This window comes from Phalacrocorax carbo, chromosome 3, assembly GCF_963921805.1.
Source record: "Phalacrocorax carbo chromosome 3, bPhaCar2.1, whole genome shotgun sequence".
In the NCBI taxonomy this organism is placed as follows: Eukaryota; Metazoa; Chordata; class Aves; order Suliformes; family Phalacrocoracidae; genus Phalacrocorax; species Phalacrocorax carbo.
Window position 1 is genome coordinate 53,809,378 of NC_087515.1, and position 23,688 is coordinate 53,833,065.

The window sequence follows — 23,688 nt, forward strand, 5'->3', positions numbered from 1 at the left end:
AAGACATTTGTAGTGTTAAATAGAATGTTCACAATTTCATGAGACCTATGCCTTTAGGCAAGAAAATGATCTATAGGTATTCACTGCAATAGAAGGTGACCACAAAACTACTCACTTTACAGAACTAAGAAAAGCACTAAATTTTGTCTCTGCTTTCACAGTAATTTGTTTACATCCTTCTGCTGAACAGAAATACTTAAAAAAAAAATCAGAAATTTTTGTATTGAATGAGAACACAGTGCAGAAAGGAAGAATATAATGATTTCTTCTAATTTAAAATATCTTGGAAGTTGTCAAGTAGTTATGTAGACTGCATTAATTTTTGCCCATCCCTTTTATGTTATTCTGGGTTTTTTATTGTAAGGTTAAAATTCCAAAAGTATTGTCTCATATACCATAACATAAGTTAAGCACAGAGAGACATTTTGATGTCAACCTTAAGCAACAACTGTGACAGCCTGTGGCAAAATTAGAGAGTTAGTCCTAAAGTGGCTGGCTCCAAGGTCTCTATGCCTGTTTGGAGATTAACCTTGGAACATAAATTATTTAGATTAAATAATCCAGCAAATTTCCCTCCTTAGGCTATCATATGCTGAGTGAAAGACTAAATAAAAGAACAGCTACATTTACATGCCTGATGACATGCAGGGCTGGAGAATGAGAAGTGGGTAAACTCTTGCCTCTTACATTTTACTCTTAGCAGTTTAATTTCTGGATTCAGTTGAGAAGCAACTTGTGCTGATGGGTTATCTTCTTTGTAACTTCACACATATATGCTCTTGCATGAAAAGGCTGTACTTGCATCACGAGAAGTATGTTAAGTCTCTGGGAAATCTGGTAGGTATAACAAATATTCACGCATTGCTTATTTATGCAATGTGTAAAACCAGGCCACATAAATTTTTATTTGGAACTGGAAACCTAATTGAGTTCATGACTTTTAAAAGCCTTCAAACAATTGGAATGCATATTACTATGATAAAAATAACTTTTAAAAAAGGGAAAAAGTGGTTCGCACTACACCAGACCCGTCAGGTACTCAGCGTACTAAGTTTTTTAGATTTCAGTCTCTCCTTGTATTTCTGAACTCCCATCACAGCACTGATGTCTCAGGCCTACAGATGTAGACGGTTGTGTTGATTTTATAGAATTGTGCATTGTGTGGGTTGAAACCTTTTGTTTTTGCAATGGTCAACATTTTATTAATGGGTTAGTTTTACTGTACTGCTAGTCTCAACACATTTGTTATAAATTACTTATTCTTTAATCTTGAAGTTTTATTCTGAGCAAATACTTGACATATAATCTTGAGGGATTTTTTTTCTATAATTCTAACGAGCCCTCTGTTCTGTTTGCATTTAGTATTAAGATTTGCTATTTCTTTTAATTACAGTTTACTCAAGCAGGGAGTCTTTCAGTGAATAGTTTTGGAGAGTGGCAATATTTTCTTTTGTTATTTCAAATATTATTTTCACTTTCCATAATGTTCTCTATTCAGCAACACTAAAGCACATCATAAATATAATTACTAGAGGAATTTTCTTAAAGCAGTTTTTGGGCTGATAAACAGAAGGATAGAGAAGTAATTTTCCTAATGCTACAGAGAAAGTATTTTGGGAATATAGCACAAGAGGCTTGACATTTTTTTTTCTTTCTTTCTTTTTTTTCCTGACTTGTGGGCAATAATCCATACATCTTAGAGTGTAGAATAAGAAATGTATTGCTTTATTTCCCTTCCATCTTCATTAAACAACTTTCATGATGAGAACGTTATAGCCATTGTGAGGTACTATCAAAAGCAATTAGAATCATAAACCAGACACTCTCTAGGAAAAAAAAAAAAGAATAAGTCTAAAGCTATTTCAGTTGTTTTAGAGCTTACTTCCTTTACTACTCTTTTTCTTTTTGGTTGTGACCCAAACAAAGTTTTATTATAGTGTGTATGTAATTTCATAAAAAATATTTTTTATTTTCTTTGTTTCCTTGCCCATACTTTATCTGTTCTGGAATAGCAAGTTGTCAATATTCTCTTGGTTGTATGCAGAAAATGTACTGAAGCAATGAGATATTTTTAAGACTTCTCCTGCATTGAAATAAATCTTTCTTACCCTTTAATTCAAACAAAACTAAAATCAAATTAAAGGGAAAAGAAAACTCAAGCTCCAAAACCCATTAGCAAATAATATGAAGATTAATGGATACATTTTTAAAGGTTGAAAATAAATTAAAGTTACAGATTGTGTAAGGCTTTCATGTACCCAAGATGAATGTGTAGTTCCATTGACTCATTCTTGAGGGCTGAAATGCTACAAGTTGAGTTGATATTTAAAAGCTGTGTGTGTAACTGGGTCTTGAACAAGAGAAAAGACCTGGAAAGTCTCAAGTCTTGTCTAAGGATGACTTTAAGCATATTTTCTTGCTTGGGACTGCTTCCTGATGTTGTGAAACAGGACTGAAATGATTTAGTTATTAAAAATGTTATGTCTTTGTAAGTATGTAGAGGTGACTACTTCAGAAGTTTTGTGAACAATACCTTTGTTTTAAAAACAGGCTTGTCTTTAAACTGTCATCTTGCCCATTAGGTCTCTTAAACTGCTACTAACACATGCTTCAGGTAATGAGCCCTTAACTTATAGTGTAGTTTGAATATTTCATTTGTGTTGAATCTACTGTGTATATCAGTGCTCCTCTGAGAAGCAGGATTGATTAACGTAGAGGGAAGGTTGTATTAATACTTCTCATATCCCAGTTACCAGATTCCACCTTAGATGTATTACTGCATAGTACTGTATTTGTCTCATGTAGAAATACACAATAGATCTGAATGATCACTGCTGAGAAACAGTAATTGACAGCTGTTTCACAGATGAAGAACTCCCTACTGCAAGGCTCAAGGCAATGAGAAAGTAGGAGCTTTTTCTGGACTGATTTTAGTACAGTATTGTAGTAAATCTCGGTGCAAGGCTGTATAGAGGGGAAGGTGACTTTGTAAGAAACAAAACTGATTTCATTCAGCCCCACTTATTCTCTTACATTCATATATTCACAAGCACTAAAATATGTGTGTCCAGATAGTCTAGCTAGGAACTTGGGGAGACACTAGGAAACGCCACCCAGCAAGTCTTTTTCATGGCTTTTGGTTTGTCCTTAATGCTGGGTTTTGGATGTGACTTTTGCAACCTAAAGAAGTTGTCAATGACTGAAATTGTTTTTCCTTCATCCTGTCCCACCTCAGTGAGTCATTAGGAAATGCTACTGATTTTTTCACTGTCTCTGTGTCTTTTTCTCTTGCTGCAGTTTATTCTTTTTTTTCCCTTTCCTCTTTTTTTAGGATGTTTTTTCCCCAGTCTGGGTGTCTTGAGAATCATCTGTGATCTTAGCGTCTTGATGCCATCAACACCTGTCATTCCTTTATGCCTTCTTCTCATCCTGTCTTCTGATGCTTTTGTACCCTTACCTTCCAATTCACACTTCATCTATACAAGTCTTAATGTTTTCATTACAAACTTCCACAATTTGATACTGGGAAAAAAGGTTTCATAGGAACAAAGAAGCTGCAAACTGTCATCCGTGGCTCCTATTGCAAAGCATATGTCTTCAGACTGCCTTTATTTACATATGCATAGAGCAATTTGGACATTTAAAACAAGCTATTACAACAAAACCTTATCAAAGCACAGCATGATTGGTATGGCTTTCCCTGGTGTGCTTTGGGAAAGAGAAAAAAGCACACAGTTGTGTAAAAAGTATTATGCTAATGAAGGAAGTCTAAGAGGCTGTATAGAGCAGTATGGACTAAAGAAACTTAATTCAAACACAATATAATATTTAATAGCAAACATAATATAATATATAATTGCAAACATAATATGTGCCCCAAGAGAGATAGAGCTTCCATTTAATATCATGGTAAGATGGTATTCTATAGATTTCCAACATCACAAAAGCAAGGCCAGACTTTGCTGATTCTGTATTCTAGACTTCAGAAAACGGTAACATCTGTAACAAAAAAAAAAAAAAAAAAAAAGTGGAAATACTAATGCATCATGACAATGCTTAGTATTCTGCCTTTGATGGTTATAGCTAGATGAAGTCCAGGTGAAGTAATTTTATTTTCTATAAGTACAGAAAATCACAGAATGTATCACATTGGTATCAAATTAGTACACAAGTAGGTATCTTCACTAGGAAAATCACTGAACAAAATGCACACCTGGACTGGTATTTTTGCAAGGAATTCCTTGTAAATCTTGCCTAATGATTGTCCTCCTTTTCTGTTGGCAGTGGTTATTTGTCTGTTGTCTCAAATGTCAGTTAGCCTAAGATAAAGGGAGGACGTGAGCAGCAGGTATGTAATCTTCTCTTTATCTCTTCTTCAATATTTCAGGAGTTTTACTTTAAATGTGGAGCACACCCAACCACCGACAGTGAAACATCTGTGGCTTTGAACCTCATTACAACAAACAGTCGCTGTATCACATGTATAACATGCACAGATATTAGGTAAGTACAACAAAAAGTGTCAGAGATGTACAGTCTCAGTGTTTCAGAGCGCTTATTGCTTTCAAAGAGCTTTTTTTTCCCTTGTTGGTTTTCCTTATTAAACATTTTTTTCCCTGGTATCATGGTGAAGAATGGGCCACATGTTCTGGTGTGTTCTTTGTTTTGCTGGTATGACTACTATTTATATTTTTCTACCTTTGTTGATTTGCAGGTGGGAATGTGACTGTTTAAGTTCTAGCTACAACCTCAAGTGCTCAAGGTAGTGGCATAAGTGTGTAGACCTTTGCTGCTAATCCGTATTTAAGAGGCAGGGACTGAAAGCGTGACTTTGAGTGGGACAAAATGTTCCTGCAGAAAGGAACTTTTTGGTGTTTGTTTTATAAATCAATGCAAAATTTTTATGATGCATCTGTTTTCATGTTCTTGTTTATTGCAGTTTTAAATACTGTAATCCGTCTTACTATATGGTATTTGGGCACATATATTCAAGAATACCATTACTTGCAAATGCATGGATTAAAAACCAATTGCCCGAGAAAGACAGCTACCGCTGTTGTATAGAATTACCTGAAACACATTTATCTACTGATTAGGAGATGGTTTGAGGTGGAACCTCAAAACGAATAGCACTATGTTATGCACTCTAAGTATTCCTATTGATTGATCTGCATTTTGCAATAGAAGAAAGAATTTAGAAAAATCTTACAGGATAGCAGGAAGCGTGAGTGAAACTGTTAAGAGATATCCATTTGGGGAGGAAAAGCTGGATTCCTTGCAGCAAAGATCCTATTGAAAATAATAGGTGGTTGTTCTGATTCTATCCCAGACCTAGTATAACTGTATTACGTTGTGCTTGCATGCTACTACATTGATAGCAGCCGATTGGTTGCTGACAGTATTTGGCTCAAGAAAATGAGTCTTAGTTAGAGATAAAAAGATAAATCCCTGGTTGGAAGGGACCTCAGGGATCATCTTGTCCAACCTTTCTAGGAAGAGCCCAGTCTAGACAAGATGGCCCAGCACCCTGTCCAGATGACTCTTGAAGGTGTCCAACGTGGCCGAGTCAACCACTTCCCTGGGGAGATTATTCCAATGGGTGACTGTCCTCGCTGTGAAAAATTTCCCTCTGGTGTCCAATCGGAGTCTCCCCAAGAGCAACTTGTGTCCATTCCCCCTTGTCCTCTCCGTATGACTCCGTGTAAAAAGGCAGTCTCCATCTTCTTTGTAGCTACCCCTTAAGTACTGGTATATTGTAATGAGATCCCCTCTGAGCCTCCTTTTCTCAAGGCTGAACAAACCCAGTTCTCCCAGCCTATCCTCATACGGCAGGCTTCCCAGTCCTTTGATCATCTTGGTGGCCCTTCTCTGGACCCCTTCCAGCCTGTCCATTCTCCTGCACACCTCCCAGTCTCCTCCCACCCATGAGCAGGTCTTTTGTACTGTCCTGTGGAACTGCACAAGGTGAAATCAGCAGGAAGTAGATGATATTATTTCAGTTCCTCCCCTTTTTCATGGTTAGCTAACATGAAACTACTGTACCTTGACTCTGCTTCAGTGCAGGTAGCACCGTTCCTTATGTGAAAATGTATACCAAAGAGAATGGTGATAGTTGTTGGTGAGAAGAAAGAATTTGCAGGGGATGCTTGAACTCTGTACTGATTCATATGGTGTGTCTTCTGGAAAGAGCTGATTTTGGCAGCCTCCTCTGTGGCATATTTACAGAACTGGCTCCTAGGTATAGGTTGAAGGCCAAATGTCATTCTCTGTCAAATTGGTACCTCAGCATTTTATAGCAAGGATGCAGAATAAACTATTTAAAAGTAGCTAGTTCTCCTGTCTGTCTGTACTGCTAAATGGAGGAGGGCCAGTGGCTGATCCCTGATCCCAAGCCAAATGGCAATGACTGACAGGTATCCTACATGGTACTGGGATAGGTAGCCTGGCTTTTCATCACAGCCAGCTTGTGATAACCTTGAAGCTGAAACCCAAAAGCTCATTGCTGAAACTAAATCTGCAATGAAAGTATACTTTTTATCTTAGCAGTAAGATGGTATGGAATAGGGTTATTCATGTTCTAGTATGCCCTGTGTAGGACTCAGGAAGCATCAAAAGCGGTCACCAAACGCCATGAAGTACAATGAGGGGGTAAAATCGCTAATCTAACAACTGAGCTTCAAGGGATAAACAGTACTTATTTCCAGGACCTATATTCACTGGGTTCTCAAGAACTCCAAGTATTTCTAGACTGCAGGAAAAGTAGTCTGTTCCTGACAACTTACTGTGTTTATGTTAAGCTCTCCTCTCTATTTAGGAAAAAAAAAAAAAAAAAAGAAACAAGAAAAAAAGAAGATAACAGTTACGGGGGAAAAAAAACATGTCTAAAAACCCCTTCTCTAGGGGGTTAGAAGAACTAAAATAGAAGAAAACTGTTCTGTCTCGTGAAAATATTAATACACATTTCTGTGATAACTCTACAATTTTGAGAATATATCTGTATATTAAATCGTAATTATCTTTCAGAAGTTTGATTTTTAAAGCCATAGAAGTCTATTATGCAGTTTTGTGTAATATTAAACATTTGTAGGTGATACTAAGAAGTGTGGTATCAGGGTGACCTTCCTCTATTTCTTTTTTTTTGGCCAATCTTGTGAGTTGTTAAAATATAATTTCACATGTATCTTTGGGTGAATGAAATAATTTTCCAATTAAAGCTGTGAAAGAAATTATTTTAGTTTCTATTTCCAATTTTCTTTTTTTTTTTTTCCAGTTGAAAGGGTGGCCAAAGCTAAGCCCATTTTGCAAAGAGCTAGAGATTGGACAATTAAATTATCAGTGTTGCACAAAGGTCATTGTAAATTCTTGTGCTACTTATGAAATCTCTGCTCAGTATTTTGAGTGTCTAACTTTTTCTCCAACCTAGAGTTATTGGAATATTTATATATAAACTCAACAAATTTACATAAATACCCATAATGTTTTTATTTTAGTTAAACATTTAGGTGACTACATGTATTTGTGCTGGTGATTACTTTCTAACAGTCCTATGCAGCTGAAAAGTAGCATCCAGGGCATTCTACAGTTTGTAGTATTTTGTGAAACCTATTTTCATCATTTTACAGCATTCAGGTGGAAAAGAGGAATAAATGTATTTGGTACATTAACGATGACTTTGTATTAGCTTCACTACAATAAAAAAACCCGTGTCTGTTCTGCAAAATACATTTTTCTTTCTTTTATGCTTAAATAATTTAAAGAAGAAAGGATGACAACCAGGTACTGCTTATGTATTTCTTAAATATTATTGTTCACAGTAAGATGTACCATTTCTCTAGTTGTTTCCATCCACTTATCATGGACAGTTAGTCCACCGCAGGCAGAGCAGTTAAGCTCCAAGATTCTTGGCATGGTGTATGTATGGCTTTAGCAAGGTTTGCAGAGCTCATAAAAATCATATTTAAAGCAGTAGTGTACTCTATGGTATATAGAAAAAATACAAAGTTGAAGTAATGTTTAAGTCTATTGCCAACTTTTACTCTCAGGTTTACACTAGGTACACTTTCTGTTTGCCTTGGGTTTATATTTGATATGAATATTTTCATGCAGCTCTGACCAACAGAGTGAAATACTTCAGAGCCAAATACCCTTGTAGGGTTATGCTAAATCCATAGGCAGTATTCCATGTAGTGTAATGCCTTCCAATGTATTCTGCTTATCTGCAGCAGAGTTGGTGTGTATTGGCAGCCTTTATGCATTTATTTCTTTCTGTAGCATTCAAGGTGATGGGTTGCTTTTTATGTCTTTGAAGAAGCTCTTAATAGGTTGAGCAAATGGCTGAAAGTTGGAACAAATACTAAAACTGTGCAATCCTCAAGGGGAGATCTGCTTTTGTCAACTGTTTCCAGTAGAAATAACATCAAAAGGGGTTAGGAGTACCCCAGGGTACCCATAAATCAGGCTCAGGAATAACAGCAGTGTTAAGCAGTGTAAAAATAAAATGTGCAGAACAGAAGTGCCTCATGTCATCTTTCATAAACTCGGTAGGGTACAATTCCTAAAGGCACCCATTATTTTTAGCTTCCAACAGATACAGATAAGTGTAAATGATATATAGCACTTTCTCTCAATTCTGGAGAAACAGTTCCCCAGAATAAGAAGTATTTGCTGTTCTGTCATCAGATTTTTTATCAAATAAGTCCCTACTTCATAATCTTGGGTAAAAAAAAAGTTTTGTTTACACAATGCAATCTTGTAATATGTTTTTCTGCTATTCCGACTGCCTAACACTAAAGTTGAAATGAGAGCTTCGTTTTTCTAGTGGTGAGAGTTAGAAGTGCGTATGCTAGATGTTCTTCAAGGGTAACAGTGATGTAAGGTCTTTGTCAAATCAACTCAGACTGTGATCACATTGGACTCCATGGGCAGGAGAGTATTGGTGAAGGTCAGTACTTGGAGGGAAAAACTCAAAAGAAACATACTACAGGAAATCCAGTTAGAAAGTCAGCTCTCCTGTTCAGCTCTCAGTTAGAAACTGTTCTCCTTCAGTCAATAAAGAATGAATGTCTCTGCATGTCATTTGGGATAACTGCGTGTTAATCCGGTTCTGGTGGGACTACTTTGAGCTTCCTAAGCTTCTCACTAGCTCTTAATCAGCCATCTTTTTTTCAGTCTATTTTTTTTTTCTGAAGAAAAAATACAAATTATGAAATTTTTCCCTCCAGCAGCAGTTTGTGCCATCCCCCTATTACTAATTTCTGTTACTGTAGAGTCAGGACTGAGACTCAAGAGCTTCATTTTTATGGGGTAGTATTTCCAAATTGGTAAGGGATAAAATAATTTGCTTCTCCATAAATATATATGTGAATGATTTTCAGTTGTGGATTTTACCTTTAGATTTTAGCTACCAAGGGAAGACCAACTCCCCAAGGTTATTATGGGGATTAGGATTTTTGTAATGTAATGTTTTGGATTTTACCCTTTTTTTGTTGATACAGAAGGTGTTCCAAGTTCCTTATTGACTACTACATGCTGTCCCATATTGGGCATTAATGTACATTGCTTTGAAGTAAAATATTTCTTCTATTACAGCTTAAAAGATTGTTTAGAAACATCTGAAATCATTTGCCTTGCCTTTCTTTCTTTCTGTAAATAGCTGGTATTAATGCAGTCTGGATTTAAAAAAAATGGGAAAGAATATCAGACAAGGAATATAACAGTGAATATGACACAAAGGATATGAGGTATCAGGCCTGGCATGGTATTCAACACTTTTATAGAACAAATAATTCTAGAATCTTTAGTTTCATGATTTGAATCAGATGTTACAGCTGAAGGGAAAATTTGCAAAAGTTAGCTTCTGATAAGGTTCCATATCTGAACTGTAAACATTTTCAAAGTGAAGAAGCTGTCCTACAAATTTCATTCAGGCCAATTTTGCTGTTATTTGAAGAGAGTTTTACCAGGGACTTTCTGTTCCCTTCCGAGATCAAAATGCAGACTGTGTCCATTAAAAGTCATTGCCCATGTGATATTTTTCAGAAGAGTAAACAGCACTTTATTCCAGCTTATAATTGCTATTTCTCTTCACTTGTGGGGTATAGGATCCTAAAGTTACCCCTTGGGCTATTATAATCCAAGCAAGTTATTAAATCTATATTTAGCTCATCTTTTTTAAAGTACGTTTTCCCTCTCTGTGACCTGTGTTAATAATATGGTCTCTGCTCCAAATCTCTGCCTGTTACATTCTGTTGTCTTTATATACCTTGAGTAGTTCAAAGAGGAGTGGGAAAAGATTACGTTAAGAATTAAATCTACTTTGTCTAAGTACTATGACCATCAGGGACAATGTCTACTGCTTTCTCTCCTAATACTCCTGAAATTAATGGGATTTCTTAAGAATCACTAAATTAAAGAAAAAAATTAATCAAATATCAAACTAAGAACTGTAACTAATTAGTTCAGAGCTTTTTTCTTTTCCCCAATATGGTAGCCTATAGAATACTGGTTGTTACAGCTGTAATATTTGAGTTCTGATACAAGCGAAACCGGGCAAAGAAAACATTAACATTTTGCTGTTACTTTTGTTCGTATTTGAAACGTGAACAAAATCTAGTAATGCCAGTAAGTGACCTTCATTTCTTTAGTGGCACACACCGTGAGTTTCAGACTCAAACACTTGTACCATGGGTTTTTGGAAGATGTCCCTCATGCATGAAATTCAGTTGTCTTAACCTTTCCATTGAACTGTAACCACTAGTATACAGCAGCCCCCTGTGGCAATGACAGGACAGCATTGCATTTCTTACTGTTTTGCCTCTGAATCTATTAAGAACTACACTGCAACTGCATCTCAGCGAGACAGCTTCCAGCTTCTACAGATTTGTGAAGAAAATAATAGATTGGCAGAAGTATTCTACAGTCATATTGTACGTGTCCTTTGCTGGCAGGGGACAAGTGAGGAGGATTTTATGCAACCTCACTTGTCTCCCTTGCTAAATCTAAACCATGAACTCTTTTTCTCTCCTTCTGAGAGAACAAAACCTACCTACTTTCCCTGTTTCATGGTTTCCCCTAAAGCCTGCAGACTGCAGACTGTTATCTGGAGGCTCTATATTAGATGTTGTATCTTCTCTGCCATTATTAATGATGGCATGATTAATGCAGTGAGCTTTTTTTTCAGATTTCTTCACTTACGTATTTTAAGGCATGTTGCAAGACACAAAGACTTAATAGTTTAAATGTATTGGGATGAATTAACAGTTTTAAAGCTGAAATGTGTCAGGTATCCAAATATACCACATAGAAAATTTGATGGACCTCACTTCCAAAGTATTTTGAGGAAGACTAAGAATATGACTACTTGCATACGAGCAATCAATGAGAAATGTTAGCTAATGAATACATTTTTGTGCAAGTGCTGTAAGTTCAAGTATTAAAGTTATAATTAATTTGCAATGTCTAAGAAAAGCAAAGCAGCAGATGTTTGTGAAATGTTGTTCAAAGGGACATTTTTGAAATTTGCAAGCCCACAGAATGCCTTTTCTGTCAGAGATGATTGCAGATTCAGGTGTTTGGGACTTTCTTTTCCTTAGAAAATTAATTCCTTAACATGGAAGAGAAAGGTTTTAATCTTTGGTTTTGCTCCAGGGCAAGTTTAGTAATAGCTGATTATTATCACCATCTGATAGCAGTATAGTATAGACCTATGAGAAATGTTATTGGAGGTCACAATCCAGTTGTCTTTGGAGAGATACCCATATTTCAAAGACTCACCATCACAGATGATACTAATTAGCAAGCCTAATAATCTCAGCAGAGACCTGAGGTCTGAAGGATCGAGGTGAACAGATTGCAGAGAGGTGTTCCTTTCAGGTCTCAGCTGAAGTATTATGGGAAGGTTTTGTGGAGGAACTTCAGCTGTTGCTGTCTGCTGAGCAGCTGGCCATTTGGTCAATCTTGCACTTCACTAAACTGAGAGCTGTTAGACCTTCACCTTTTACTGTCTCTGACTTTCTTTTATGAAATTTTAAAAATAGGCAACAATAAGTAATTGAATGTGAATCTGTGACAGATGAAGAAAATGTTACAAAATCAAGTGCAAAAATGAGAAGTCTGCCCTTTTAAAAAAAATGTCACTGCTTTAATGTTTTTAATGAATTGACATTTAGTAACTAACATTCAATGTGTCATTAATTAATCATTGGTGGAAGATGAATATGAGAGACAGATAAATATTCTTTGGATACAAAGTTAAGTGTAGAGAAATAACGTGTCTTTATTGTGTGAAAATTGGTTTCAAATATAGTTCAGATAAAGCACTGTATACACAACTAAAAAGTTGTGTGTATATATACACAAAAATGTCTATGTACACATATGGATTGATAGCATATATAAAAAAACCTAACATGTCTTTTAAACATATGTGTATATATATCCATTTATTTCTCTAAGAAGCTGATTTTGTGAAGAATGTTGCTGTGCTTCCCATTTTACTCACAGTTACGTGTTGTTCCTACCATATCAGGACAGATTGGAAATCTTAGACATCCCTGAGAGATAGTCCACAGTATCAAATGAAGAACGTACTTATTGTTACATCTTTCTGATTTTCCCAGCCTCTTCCCAGCCACTCTTTGGCCAGTTGGAGGTAGAACTACTCTGTCCTGATTAACTCAACATCAGCAGAAAAAAAGTAAAAGCAGAAAATTGCATTAATCTTCTGCTTAACTGAAAGAACTTACCACAGGTAGGAAGGAATCATGGAAGGGAGTGTCTTGACTTACTGCTGTTTTTTCACACTGACACACATGTTTGTACATAGAGGTATATATGACTTTTGATATGTTTAAGTGTTTTTGAAACAGCCACTGATAGGAGTATTTGAAACAAACATAACTGAATTTTATTTCTACTGTGAATTGATTTCTGTAACATGCATTTCTAACTTCATATGAGATACAGTGCATCTCCTCAATTTAATTTTCTGAAATTTCAGTTTTATCAAGCTCTTTTTGTTGTATTCTTTATTTTCAGCACTCAAGAGAGAAAGAACAGAAATTATTTTAGTGGCTACTAAGGAGTATGTATTTAATGAAGTTTAGTTTTGAGAAATTTTTCGTCCTTACTAAAAGTGCATTCCACTAGGACAAAAGAAATGAAGAAGATGTAGATAACTCAGTGAACTGAAAAAGATATAAAGAGTGTAGGCTGTTATTGAGGCAGAAGTCAAATAAAAATAAGTAAATTCCTAAAAAGTCCTATAAAGTGCCTTGAAAAATGATGAACGCTATGTCAGTTAAAGCCTAATTTTTGGAAGGTGACAGAGACAATTGTTTAACATGGAAGAAACAGAGCTATTGAATCTGACAGAAAGTCATAAAGAGTTGGTAATTTCTTAGTCTTTGCATTGATAATTGAATAAAACTTCTAGGCTGCTGTCTTTGCCAAAATCTACAAGAATGAATGTAACTATAGCTTCAGATACACTGAAAAATAATCGTCTGTATATTTAACTTTATAAATCTCTAAAGAGAAAAAAGTAAAATGAACATTTACTTTCCACTATGGTTCATTTTTTTCTAGGTTATTTTTGAGTCATAAAATCATAGCAAGATCATTGACATCTGCTATAGCAGTATTGTCGAACTGTTATTATTGTAATTTAGCAAAAATTGGAAAGGGAAAAAAAGAGTGCTTGTGGAAGATCTGGCTGGCATTTACAGCATAGAGAAATATGAGTGAAAATATTACAGAAAGAATGAAGCAGCCTGATGGCAAAAACCTAAATACGCACACGGCAAAATAATTTTAATTTGCAGAAACTTAGCAAAAATTGGAAATAGCTGTATCAAGCAAAAGTATCAGGATGTAATTTCTGAACTCAAAGACATGAAGGACTATTTATCAGACAGAGAACCTGTCATAATATGCAGGGAACTTTATTAAGTGTTGCCTGACACTTCACAGAGTCACTTAATGATCTAATATGGAACAGTAACTATTGTCCTAGGTAATGTCTTTAATAGCCATTCAATTCCTCAGTGTAATAGCTCAGCAGGGATTGTTATCAGATTCCATAAATGCCTAATTCAGATAAACATTTTAGGAAAATAACAATGTGTATGAAATTTGAGGGCAAGTGTATACATATGGCTTTCAATACATGTCTGGGGCAATGTACTAATCCCAGATTCTAGATTCGTATCTTTGATGTGTATCAATTTCAGGGGCATATGCGTACAAAATTTTATCTGGGAGAACAAGGAGGGATTGAGAAATATGTTCGAGAAATATGTTCGTTTATATATGTATAATAAATGGGCACAATTATTGTTTTATTTTTCTATAAACCATGGAGTAGAATAAACTGGCATAGCACTGTACTGAGCAGACATCAGGGTAAGGAAAATAGTTCACACACTTTTTATTGACAGTTATAAATAACTGAGCATGCAAAGCTCTGAGTGCATTACAGTCTTGTAATCATTTGAAAGCAATTGATGGAATCGTAAGGGAATTTATTAGCTAGAAATACTTTCTTTTTTTTCTTAGCTGCTCATGATCATTCATAGCTCTTTCTTCCTCTCCCTTATTTCTTGAATGTTATTAAAGGTTGACTCAGACAAGACAGTTTCTGAAGCCAGTCTCACAGAGAGTCTGTTCTTTATTTTCTTCTGTAAGAGAAACCCGTGGGGTTCTAACTTTCTTAGATCTTCTGCAGAGAAATTCCTTCTTCCTCCAAATGAATGTATTTGCATAAACTTGCTTTAATAAATCCATGCTTACTTTAAATGTTATCAATTTTGTACTACCTGATGATTTTACTAACAGTGTCATTATTTTATAACCTTAAATGATAGTAAACATTTGAGTGTATATTGTGATGTGACAGACTAAGTTCAATATCAACTAAGGTATCATCACAAGTAAATTTTCCTTCGAAAGGAAAATTCTAGGGCAAGGTCAGGCAGGGACAATGAAAATGAATTCAGTCCCCTGGTGGAACTTGAAACATAGAGACAAGTTAAAATTGTTTATAAATAACTGTTATGAACTTAGAGCAAAAAAATGCTGATTTGCAATGTGGTTTGAAAACTACAAGAAATAAATCATAAGGGTTTTCTTGTTAAGTTCAGGCAATGTCTGTGACACGTTAACAGAGCTGCCTGCAGATATTTGAAGACCGATAAAAATGGAGACCATTAAGGGAATGATCATTTTCCTAGTACAAGTTTGTAAATGGTAGTGATAGTTGCACTAGTAAGTCATTGCAAGAATACAAGAAGAATGGCACCAATTAAAACATGTTTTTATATTGGTACAGACTTCCAGGCTAAGTCTTTTATTTTCACTTGAGGTGTTTAATTTAGTTTATTTTAAAGTCATTCCATATCAGTGTACACTGAAGTGCATTAAGCAGGATGAAAACAAGCACAGTTGTCCATCAAAAGGTTTTAAATTTTTTAATATCATTTCTCCAATTACACTAATATACATATCTCTTGCAGAGAAGACCTATCTTACAGACGATATCCGGAGATCAACTGTGACTCTTGTTACAAATGCTAATGGAAGAGTTCAGCATTAGTGAATAGTGATTAAAATAGTAGAGAAAGCATGCATTGCTGGATAGCAAGATAAGAGAAAAATTATGACTACTCTGCTGAATACATGAGTTAGCATAAATGCTGCTTCTTTGTGCAAATATTTCAGAGCATTCTCAGAGTTTTCATACAGCTATAAACCTTAAAAAAGTCTCCTCTGAGTCAGCTTCCGTTCTGTATCACTTTAAGTGTATGTACTCCTACATGTTTATTAAGCAAAAAGGAGTTTTGATTAATTTCTTCATATATATTTATATATAATACATATATATACACGTATATATACATATGTATATGTACTTGTTTCTTCCTTTGTCTTGCTTTCTTCTCTGTAAGAATTCTTTAGTTATTTGAGGTGCATTACATTTTGGAACATTTTTTCCTCCCTAGTAATTATACTATTCTTATTTTGCTTTGCACAGGGACAAATCTGCCCATATTTCTGGTAAAAGTAGGAACCAGGGACAGCGCTCTTCTGGCATGCAAATGCCGTTTGCATTTGTCAAATCGCAAATTCATTTCCTCTTTCTTCTCCTTGTTTTGTTTGCAGCAAAAGAAAGAACAGTCAAACCTCTTCCCATAAGGTACATTCTCTGTGATCACTAAAGCCAGTATCATACAAACAGCTCCCAAGAAACCCAGGACCCGCCTTTTGAGATACACTGTACAGCAAAGCTGACTGCACCCAGAGGTGTTACCTCTGTGAATCTAGCCAACCTGTTCTTGCGAACAGATTGACAATGCTGATGTCAATCTTGAACTACACGCATGAGCAAGACTATGCCTTTGCTCCCTACAGAGCCTCCAAACTGGCTGACTTGTGTTGGAGTTTCTGACAAAAAATGTTGGATTTATTCACTTTTGGTATATATGCCTCAAAAGGAATCGGACCATGTCCTGATCAGAAAGCATGTGGTGAGAGTGAAGCTGCAATATGGTTCCGTCTGGTTACATAAAGATAAAACAGCTTCAAAAGTCATTTATTCACTTCAATGCATTTGTAATTTAATCTTGTGTTTAAAGTAAAATACCGAAGTAAGGAGAGAGAAAAAGCGTTTTAAAGACTTCCATCATTGAGTTTTCAAGAAACAGCTCTTCTTCTGTTTTGCACTTCAAATATATCCATAATTTCAGCCAAAATAGTTTTTATAGTTTTGTGGGGGCATACTTTTCTGTGTGTATCTGCTAAAGTAATTGTGTTTAAGAAATACTCATTTGAAAAAGAAATAAAAATCCTGCAGTAGCTCTTAAATCAAACTGATTTTTCTTAAAAGCTTTTCTTTCTTCACCATCTTTCAAAGGTATAATGGTCCCTAAGAGTAGAGGAACTTTCAAGTAAGAATTCTGACTCTACTTTTGGTCCCTATGGCTAGTGAAGAATGGTCATGATAATGCAGCTGGATAAACTGGTCCCTGCCAGGTCCTTCAGGTGTGAATGACAAGATTAAACTGCTTCTCAGGAAGAACCAATTACCTTCTTATGCCTCAGTCACTCAGATGGTCACCATCTTGCATCAGAACCATTCACCTCTTTGAGTCTGCTGAAACCTTTGGACTCCTTCTCCCCTAAATCGCCCTCCCATGGATATGCCATGATCATTGTTCGGAATTACGGGTCAGGATGGTATTAACAGCCATTTAAGGCTCCTTTCCATCAGGAAGATTTTCTCATTTAAATCATTCTTGGGAGACAAGTGATCCTCAAGTAATGTCAAATGAGGGTAACTCTCTCCCTTCTCTCTTTAGCAGCTTAACTATGTGATCCATTTTTATTTCAGCTGCTTGCTTCATTATGTTTCTTTGGCTGGCAGATTTCTTTAAACAAAGCCAGAAAAGCTGTTTGGATTTTTTTCCTTAAACAGGTTATTTTTTCCACTTTTTTATTGGGTTATAATTATTCCACAATTTGTATGATGCCTACATTGTTTTATTTGAACTTTACTTTCAGAAACCTAATTGCAGTACTGTCTGACCATGTATTGATACCTAATAATTTGTTATGATTCTACTAAGCAAAATGTAAGTCTGCTCAAAGTTTCTGCGTAGCTATGCTGTCCTGGGATCAATGGAGAAACAGGACTGTTCAGAGCTTCCTGCTATGCCCTCTTGGTCCTCTTCTTTCTCCCACTTCCTCCTGGAATCAAAGGGGAAGCTGCACTGGGCAATATAAGGGAGGAAGAGGAGAACAAAGTTAAATCTACCACCATTCTCCATCCCTTCCTGCCTATCCTGTAGTTACCCAGATTCAAATGGGAATGACACATTCCCATGGTGGGTGGGTACACTTCCTCTCACCTTCAGCATTTTTTTCTATTGGCTGGAAACCCTGCGGTGGGTGTGCAGGCACCTTGGGCAACTCTTATTTGACCTTATAGACTTTGATTCTGTGATTTTGTGGGTTTGGTGGTTTTTTTAATAATGTCAATGCGGATAAGTGTTTTCAGGTTTGGACTTGTGTACTGCATAGCTGTGTATCATTTTCACATAAATAGAACTGTAATTTTTCCAGAAATATGTATCATCTACAGAGGCACAGCCTGGCTCTCTTGCATTCAGCTGTGACCTTGAGAACTGATTAACAAGATTGTACTCTAAAGGATGCAAGGCTTCACATAAAGCAGTGAAGCATGTACAGGCCCTTGAGGGGTACTTAGAGTATCTCATAGACTCTAATGGTCATTCCTTTCTTTTTAACGCTATTAGGTGATTCTGGCTTATGGCAATCTGTAGTACTTTTCTCTTTATTTAATTTCTCTGCTACAGATTTTATGAATTATCCTATTACAACCCCTCTTCCATGTTTTAAAGACAAAGTGCTCTACATGTCTGGTATGCCTAGTGTCTTCTCCAGCTACTCAGACATTTTGGTTTGTTTTATTGGTTTTACAATGTCATAAACTTTGGCACAGTGAGAAGATGAGAAGTTAAGGAGAGTTATGATTAGCTAAACTTGAAAACTAAGTAGTACTTGTGAAAAGCGTGCAGAGTGCTTTTAGTACAGAATACTAAAAGGAAAAACACTACATTCAGTTCATTGGCATTTCTTTTATTTTAATGCAATAAATTTTAGATGCTGCATCTAATAAAAAATCTCAGGAAATATTCTAGGCATCATTTGTATAGCTTTTAATGAAAATTAAAATACTGCAAGAGCCTGGCTTTTTTCACAGGTGCAAATGAGAATAAAATCAAGACTGCAATGTGCCTGCTTGGTAATACAGGCACAGGAATTTTCTCCCAGTTGATGTGCTGCCTATACATAAGTCAGGTAACTCTTTAATAGGCTTCCTCCCAGTATGAGATGTTCAGATTGGCCTACATAAGCAACAAAATATGTGACCTTCTGCCACTGTCCTCGGAAGGAGGAGTTCCTTGGTCAGAGGCAGAATAATTCATTTCTTGTTTCTGAATTTAAATATTCCATTATGGCTGTGTCAAAACCAGCGTCTCCAGTTTACAAGAGTGTCTGTGTTCAAAACAACTTGCCATATCCTGGGTCTCTGAATTGAGTGACCTTCATAACACTGAAATTTTCTTGTTATATTTTATGCTTTTCCTTCCAAAGTTTCATTTAAATAAAATTATTATTTTATTGTTTTAATTATTTTTAAGCAAGCAAGTTGATTGTCATTAGTGGCAATCCATAAAATATTTGTGGAGTGCAAAAGGGTTAAAGATCTCTATTCACTACTAAAATATTTCATAATAAAACCAGAAAAATGCTGTTTCTATATTGAATTTTTTTAAAAGAAAAAAAAAGGAAATTGTGGATATCTGAAATTAAATGAGTAGTATTAATCTAACAACCTGACTCATCTCAACAGTTTGAGATACTGGTATAATCTCTGACATGGGATGAATTTTCCTGGATGTGCCTGCATTTCACAGAAAGACAAAATTGCTGATTGGTTGAGGGCAGAAGGGACCTCTGGAGGTCATCTGGTCCAGCCCAGCCTGCCCTGATCAGGCAGGGTCACCTAAGGTAGGTTACCTGGTCCATTTCCAGATAGCTTTGGAATATCTCCAGGAAGGAGACTCCACAGCCAATCTAGGCAACCTTTGCTGGTGCTTGGTCACTCTCACAGTGCCAGGAAGGCACATTGCTGGCTCATGTTCAACTTGGTGAGTCCCACAACCCCCACGTCCTTTCCTGCAAAGCCCCTCTCCAGCCTGCTTATCCTGCCCATGCTTCAGCAGCTTCTCTATGAGGATCTTTTCAGAGACAGTGTTAATCCTTACTGAAGTCAAGGTATACAATGTCCACTGCATTCCCCTCATCTGAGAAGCCACAGTTAACTATTTTGTGGCAAACTATAAAATTGTTTGCTAAAGTTTGCTCATATGAATCCTACCCTGAATGTGATGGACTTCTAAACAAATAATTCTCCGATAAGGCTGTTATCTTGTAGGGTGTTGGGTTTATTTAAATGGTAATAGTTTATCCCACAATGAAAACTGGGGGTGGGGGGAGGAGGCCTGTTGTAGATTTTCTTGTGGGTTTTTTTGTTTGTTTCTTGAATTTAACCTGATAAATTAGTTCACAAGTGGGTTATAATTCCTGATGTAGTTCTTGTGGTTAATTTACTCCCTTTGCCAACCCCTATGTTATACAGCAAGCAATATAAAATCTGGCTACTAGCCTAAGCAGTCAGTTATCAGTAAGGGAGATGAGTGTCCTTTACTGTTCTGTTTCTTAAAAAAATATTATTATTGTCACTAGAAAAAGAAACCCTTTGTGTGCTGGCAATTAAGTCAAGTAATTCATCACAAGCATCTAATATAGTGTTTCTGGCAGCTGTCTTCAGTCTTGAAAGTACCATAATGTACATTCTAAAAACACCCTTTAGATTCTATCTCCTGGTTTGTCTGGAATTTAATTGAGGTCTGATAACTCCTGAAACCAGCACAATACCAGAACCTCTCTTCCAGCTGCTCCTAGTGCATAACTTCTAAAGCACATTTTCTCTAGGCCATCCTGAGATCCTTCTATTCCCCCCCCCCCCCCCCATCATAGTACTGTGATCTTCAGTCTCCACATTAAAAATATTTACTGACTCCTTGACCATCTTGTGCTTTGCTTACTGCAACCTCTTCCTCTCTCTCCTTCTTCCCTTCCGTGTGCTCAACTGCTCTGCCAGAACCACCCCAAGTGTCTAGCTATTTTTTCTTAATGTTTTCTAAATATTCCTTATCTTTGGCCAATGACTTCAAAATTGTGGTAGCAAATGATATGTCAATTTCAAGGATGTATCAAATAAAAAAAATTTGTAATTCTACCTTAATCTGTTGAATTAATCCTCTAGAATCAAACAATTTAGAAATGAAAGACCATCTGATTATGAGATGGTTTTCTTTGCATGGCTGCAAACTTTCTGAGTGTGCTCTCACTCATTTATTTTTGTTCAAGTGGAGAGTTAGATTCCAGCTATGGATTTCTGCATACAAACATTTACAGGCATCACTGCTTGTCTCAGTTTCATCTGATTTGACCATTCACTGATTGCTGAATGGTCAGCACTGCTCTGTACATCTGACAAGTCAGCATTCATGATGCCTGCTGATTTCATGTACTCTGCATCCATTAGCCATTGCTTCTTTGTTGTCTCTCTTACATTCCTGAAATTTGTTAAGTGTAGTTCAGAGCCTGTGTCTGCTGAAAAATATCATATAAGGCAACATGCTGCACAGTAACAAAGGAAAGAGAGGAGTGTTTATCTGAAGAGCATCACATCTTTTGCCAGTTCAGTCTGTCCTGGCGAGGATGCGGAATACTGGCAAAAGCTGTGAAGCGTACTCTAACAACATTGTAGTGTTAGTGGCTGAGGGCAGAGAGCATGGTACTCGCAAAATCTTCTAATGCAAAATTTTATTTAGTGGGGATAGAGATGATCACAGGCTCTGGGGGAAAAACCTGAGAAATCTACATATTTGTGTTCACCTCCCTCCCTCCCAGCTCTAGTGTGCCATGTCGTTGTTTGAGAAATCTACAATACACCATAAAAGACAAAACAGAATAGGGACAACTTTAAGAATTTCTTTTCCTTACAGAAACAGCAAAAGAGATATCAAATTTAAGGAATAAGAAATTCAGCAGAGGGAAAACAGCACAGGTTCTGGGTTACATCTCTAAACTCCTTGGAAGAGGTGGTTATCTTAGTATCATCATCCTCAGGGACAGCAAAATGCTAACAAGTTTCGATCTGGATTGTCAACGGGTGTTGCATATTATTGCAAATGAGTTGTGATATATATACACACACAATATAAATATACATATATATGCACATACATCTTATTTGTATATCTGTACAGATCTGTATTGTGTGTGTATATATACACATGCTATATATGTGTGTGCATATATATGTATATGTTGCTAGAGCTACAGTAAAACCCCAAGATATTGTACTGTATTTCCCTTTTGCCAAATTGACAAAAAGCTGACACATGTGACTGACATGAGTACTGAAGAACATCACAAAATTATATGCAGTGCTTGCAGAAGTAGTATTTAATTTTTAATGGTGAAGTTTGTTGAAATTATCAGAAACAATGCAGATTTTGTCATATTTTCTAGATATTAGTATCAGCCCTGTGTTGTGGTTTTGTTTTTTTTCCTTTGCAGGTAGGCCTCTAAAACTAGAGTTGATTATACTGGGTATATAGATAATTTTTTTTTTTTTTTAATTTTTAATCTCAGAGTGAAATGTCAAAATTTAGATGAGGTTTTTTTCAGGGTATCTTTGGATTCTTGCAAAATGTAAAACCCTTGAAACTCAGTAAATATTTTAGATATTAGTAGATCATCACAATATTAGGTGAATCACAGAAAACAGGAAACTTCTTAACCTTAACACTGAGAATGTGATATTGTTCCTACTGGGGTCATTGACAAAACTCCCTTGACACTTCAGCAATACAAGAGCACTGCTGAGTCAATGACCCACTCACTCACTCAAAATATACCTGAATAGAACCCCTCTCCAACTATTGCTCATGTTTTTAACCCTTGCAGACTTAAACATTGGTGAAAGACATGTTAGTATGCTGTAAGAGATATTTAATCTTTCACACCAGTCTATAATAATTTTCTTCAGAGAAAAACTGGATAACGGTTTATTGTTTTCTTTGCATACTTTAAAGTATATGATGCCTTAAATAAAAGGCTCACGCTATTACTGTAAATTTCAATTCATAAAAAGTACTAAGATAACTAAGAAATATTTGATATTGTTTTGAATAAAGTCTTAGTCAGTATGAAAGCCTGTGCCAGGCCCCAACAAGTCAGTAGGTGGACTGGCATATGCTTTGGTAGATCTGTGATCTCCGTGCTGTTCATTGCACACCTGCAGTGTGGTTGGAACGTCTGTTGACCTGTTCATGAAGTATGAACCATTCAGAAATGAAGTCATATTAGAAAGTCTGGCCAAGAAAGCTCTAATGATCTAAGAAGCATGACTCATAAATGAATTACTATTAGTGTCTGCTGGGCTTTTTCCCTACATTATTATAAAGGGGAAAGTTGAATGAGAGGATTTAAGTATTCGATTTTAAACATATGATAAGAAAAGTAAGAATTTAATATTGCTAAACTCATGTTACATAGCTCTATTATGAAAGCTATATGGAGTTTGATAAATGTAGCTTGATAAATATGCCTTAAGATTATATTTCTTTATCTTTTTGGTATTGAGAAGTGTTATTCAAACATATTTCATTTATTTCAGGAACACATATTAGAAGTATTAAAAAAAATTCAAGACAACTATGATTAGTTGCATAGGTTTGTGGTGTTGTATATATGCTTTCTTCTGGTAAGGTACGTAGAATTATATCATACAAGGTAGCCAAACATAACTATATCTATATGACTGTATCTATAGAGATTCTGGGGGGCCCACAGATGCAGACTGGAGGACCTGCTTAGTGCTCCTTAAATAGTGTTTGCTCTTATTTTTCAGTGGAAGTTAGAGGGAGTTCATAATCTCTGGATTTTAGGATGTTTTCTAGAAATTTCATTAACTACTTGCGTATTATTTAGGCATAGAAATACATGTATTCAAATTCCCCTGAACTAGTTAGA

General features: G+C 36.0%; 1 protein-coding gene across 2 annotated transcripts in view; it reads left to right on the forward strand.

Annotated features, from left to right (window-relative positions):
- PRKN (parkin RBR E3 ubiquitin protein ligase) overlaps window positions 1-23,688 on the forward strand; it is a 775,925-nt gene that overhangs the window by 391,670 nt on the left and 360,567 nt on the right. For both annotated transcript variants that reach the window (XM_064446939.1, XM_064446938.1), the window contains exon 6: window positions 4,388-4,503. In XM_064446939.1, the coding sequence (XP_064303009.1) occupies window positions 4,388-4,503 (116 nt within the window). The remainder of the gene's footprint in view (window positions 1-4,387; window positions 4,504-23,688) is intronic.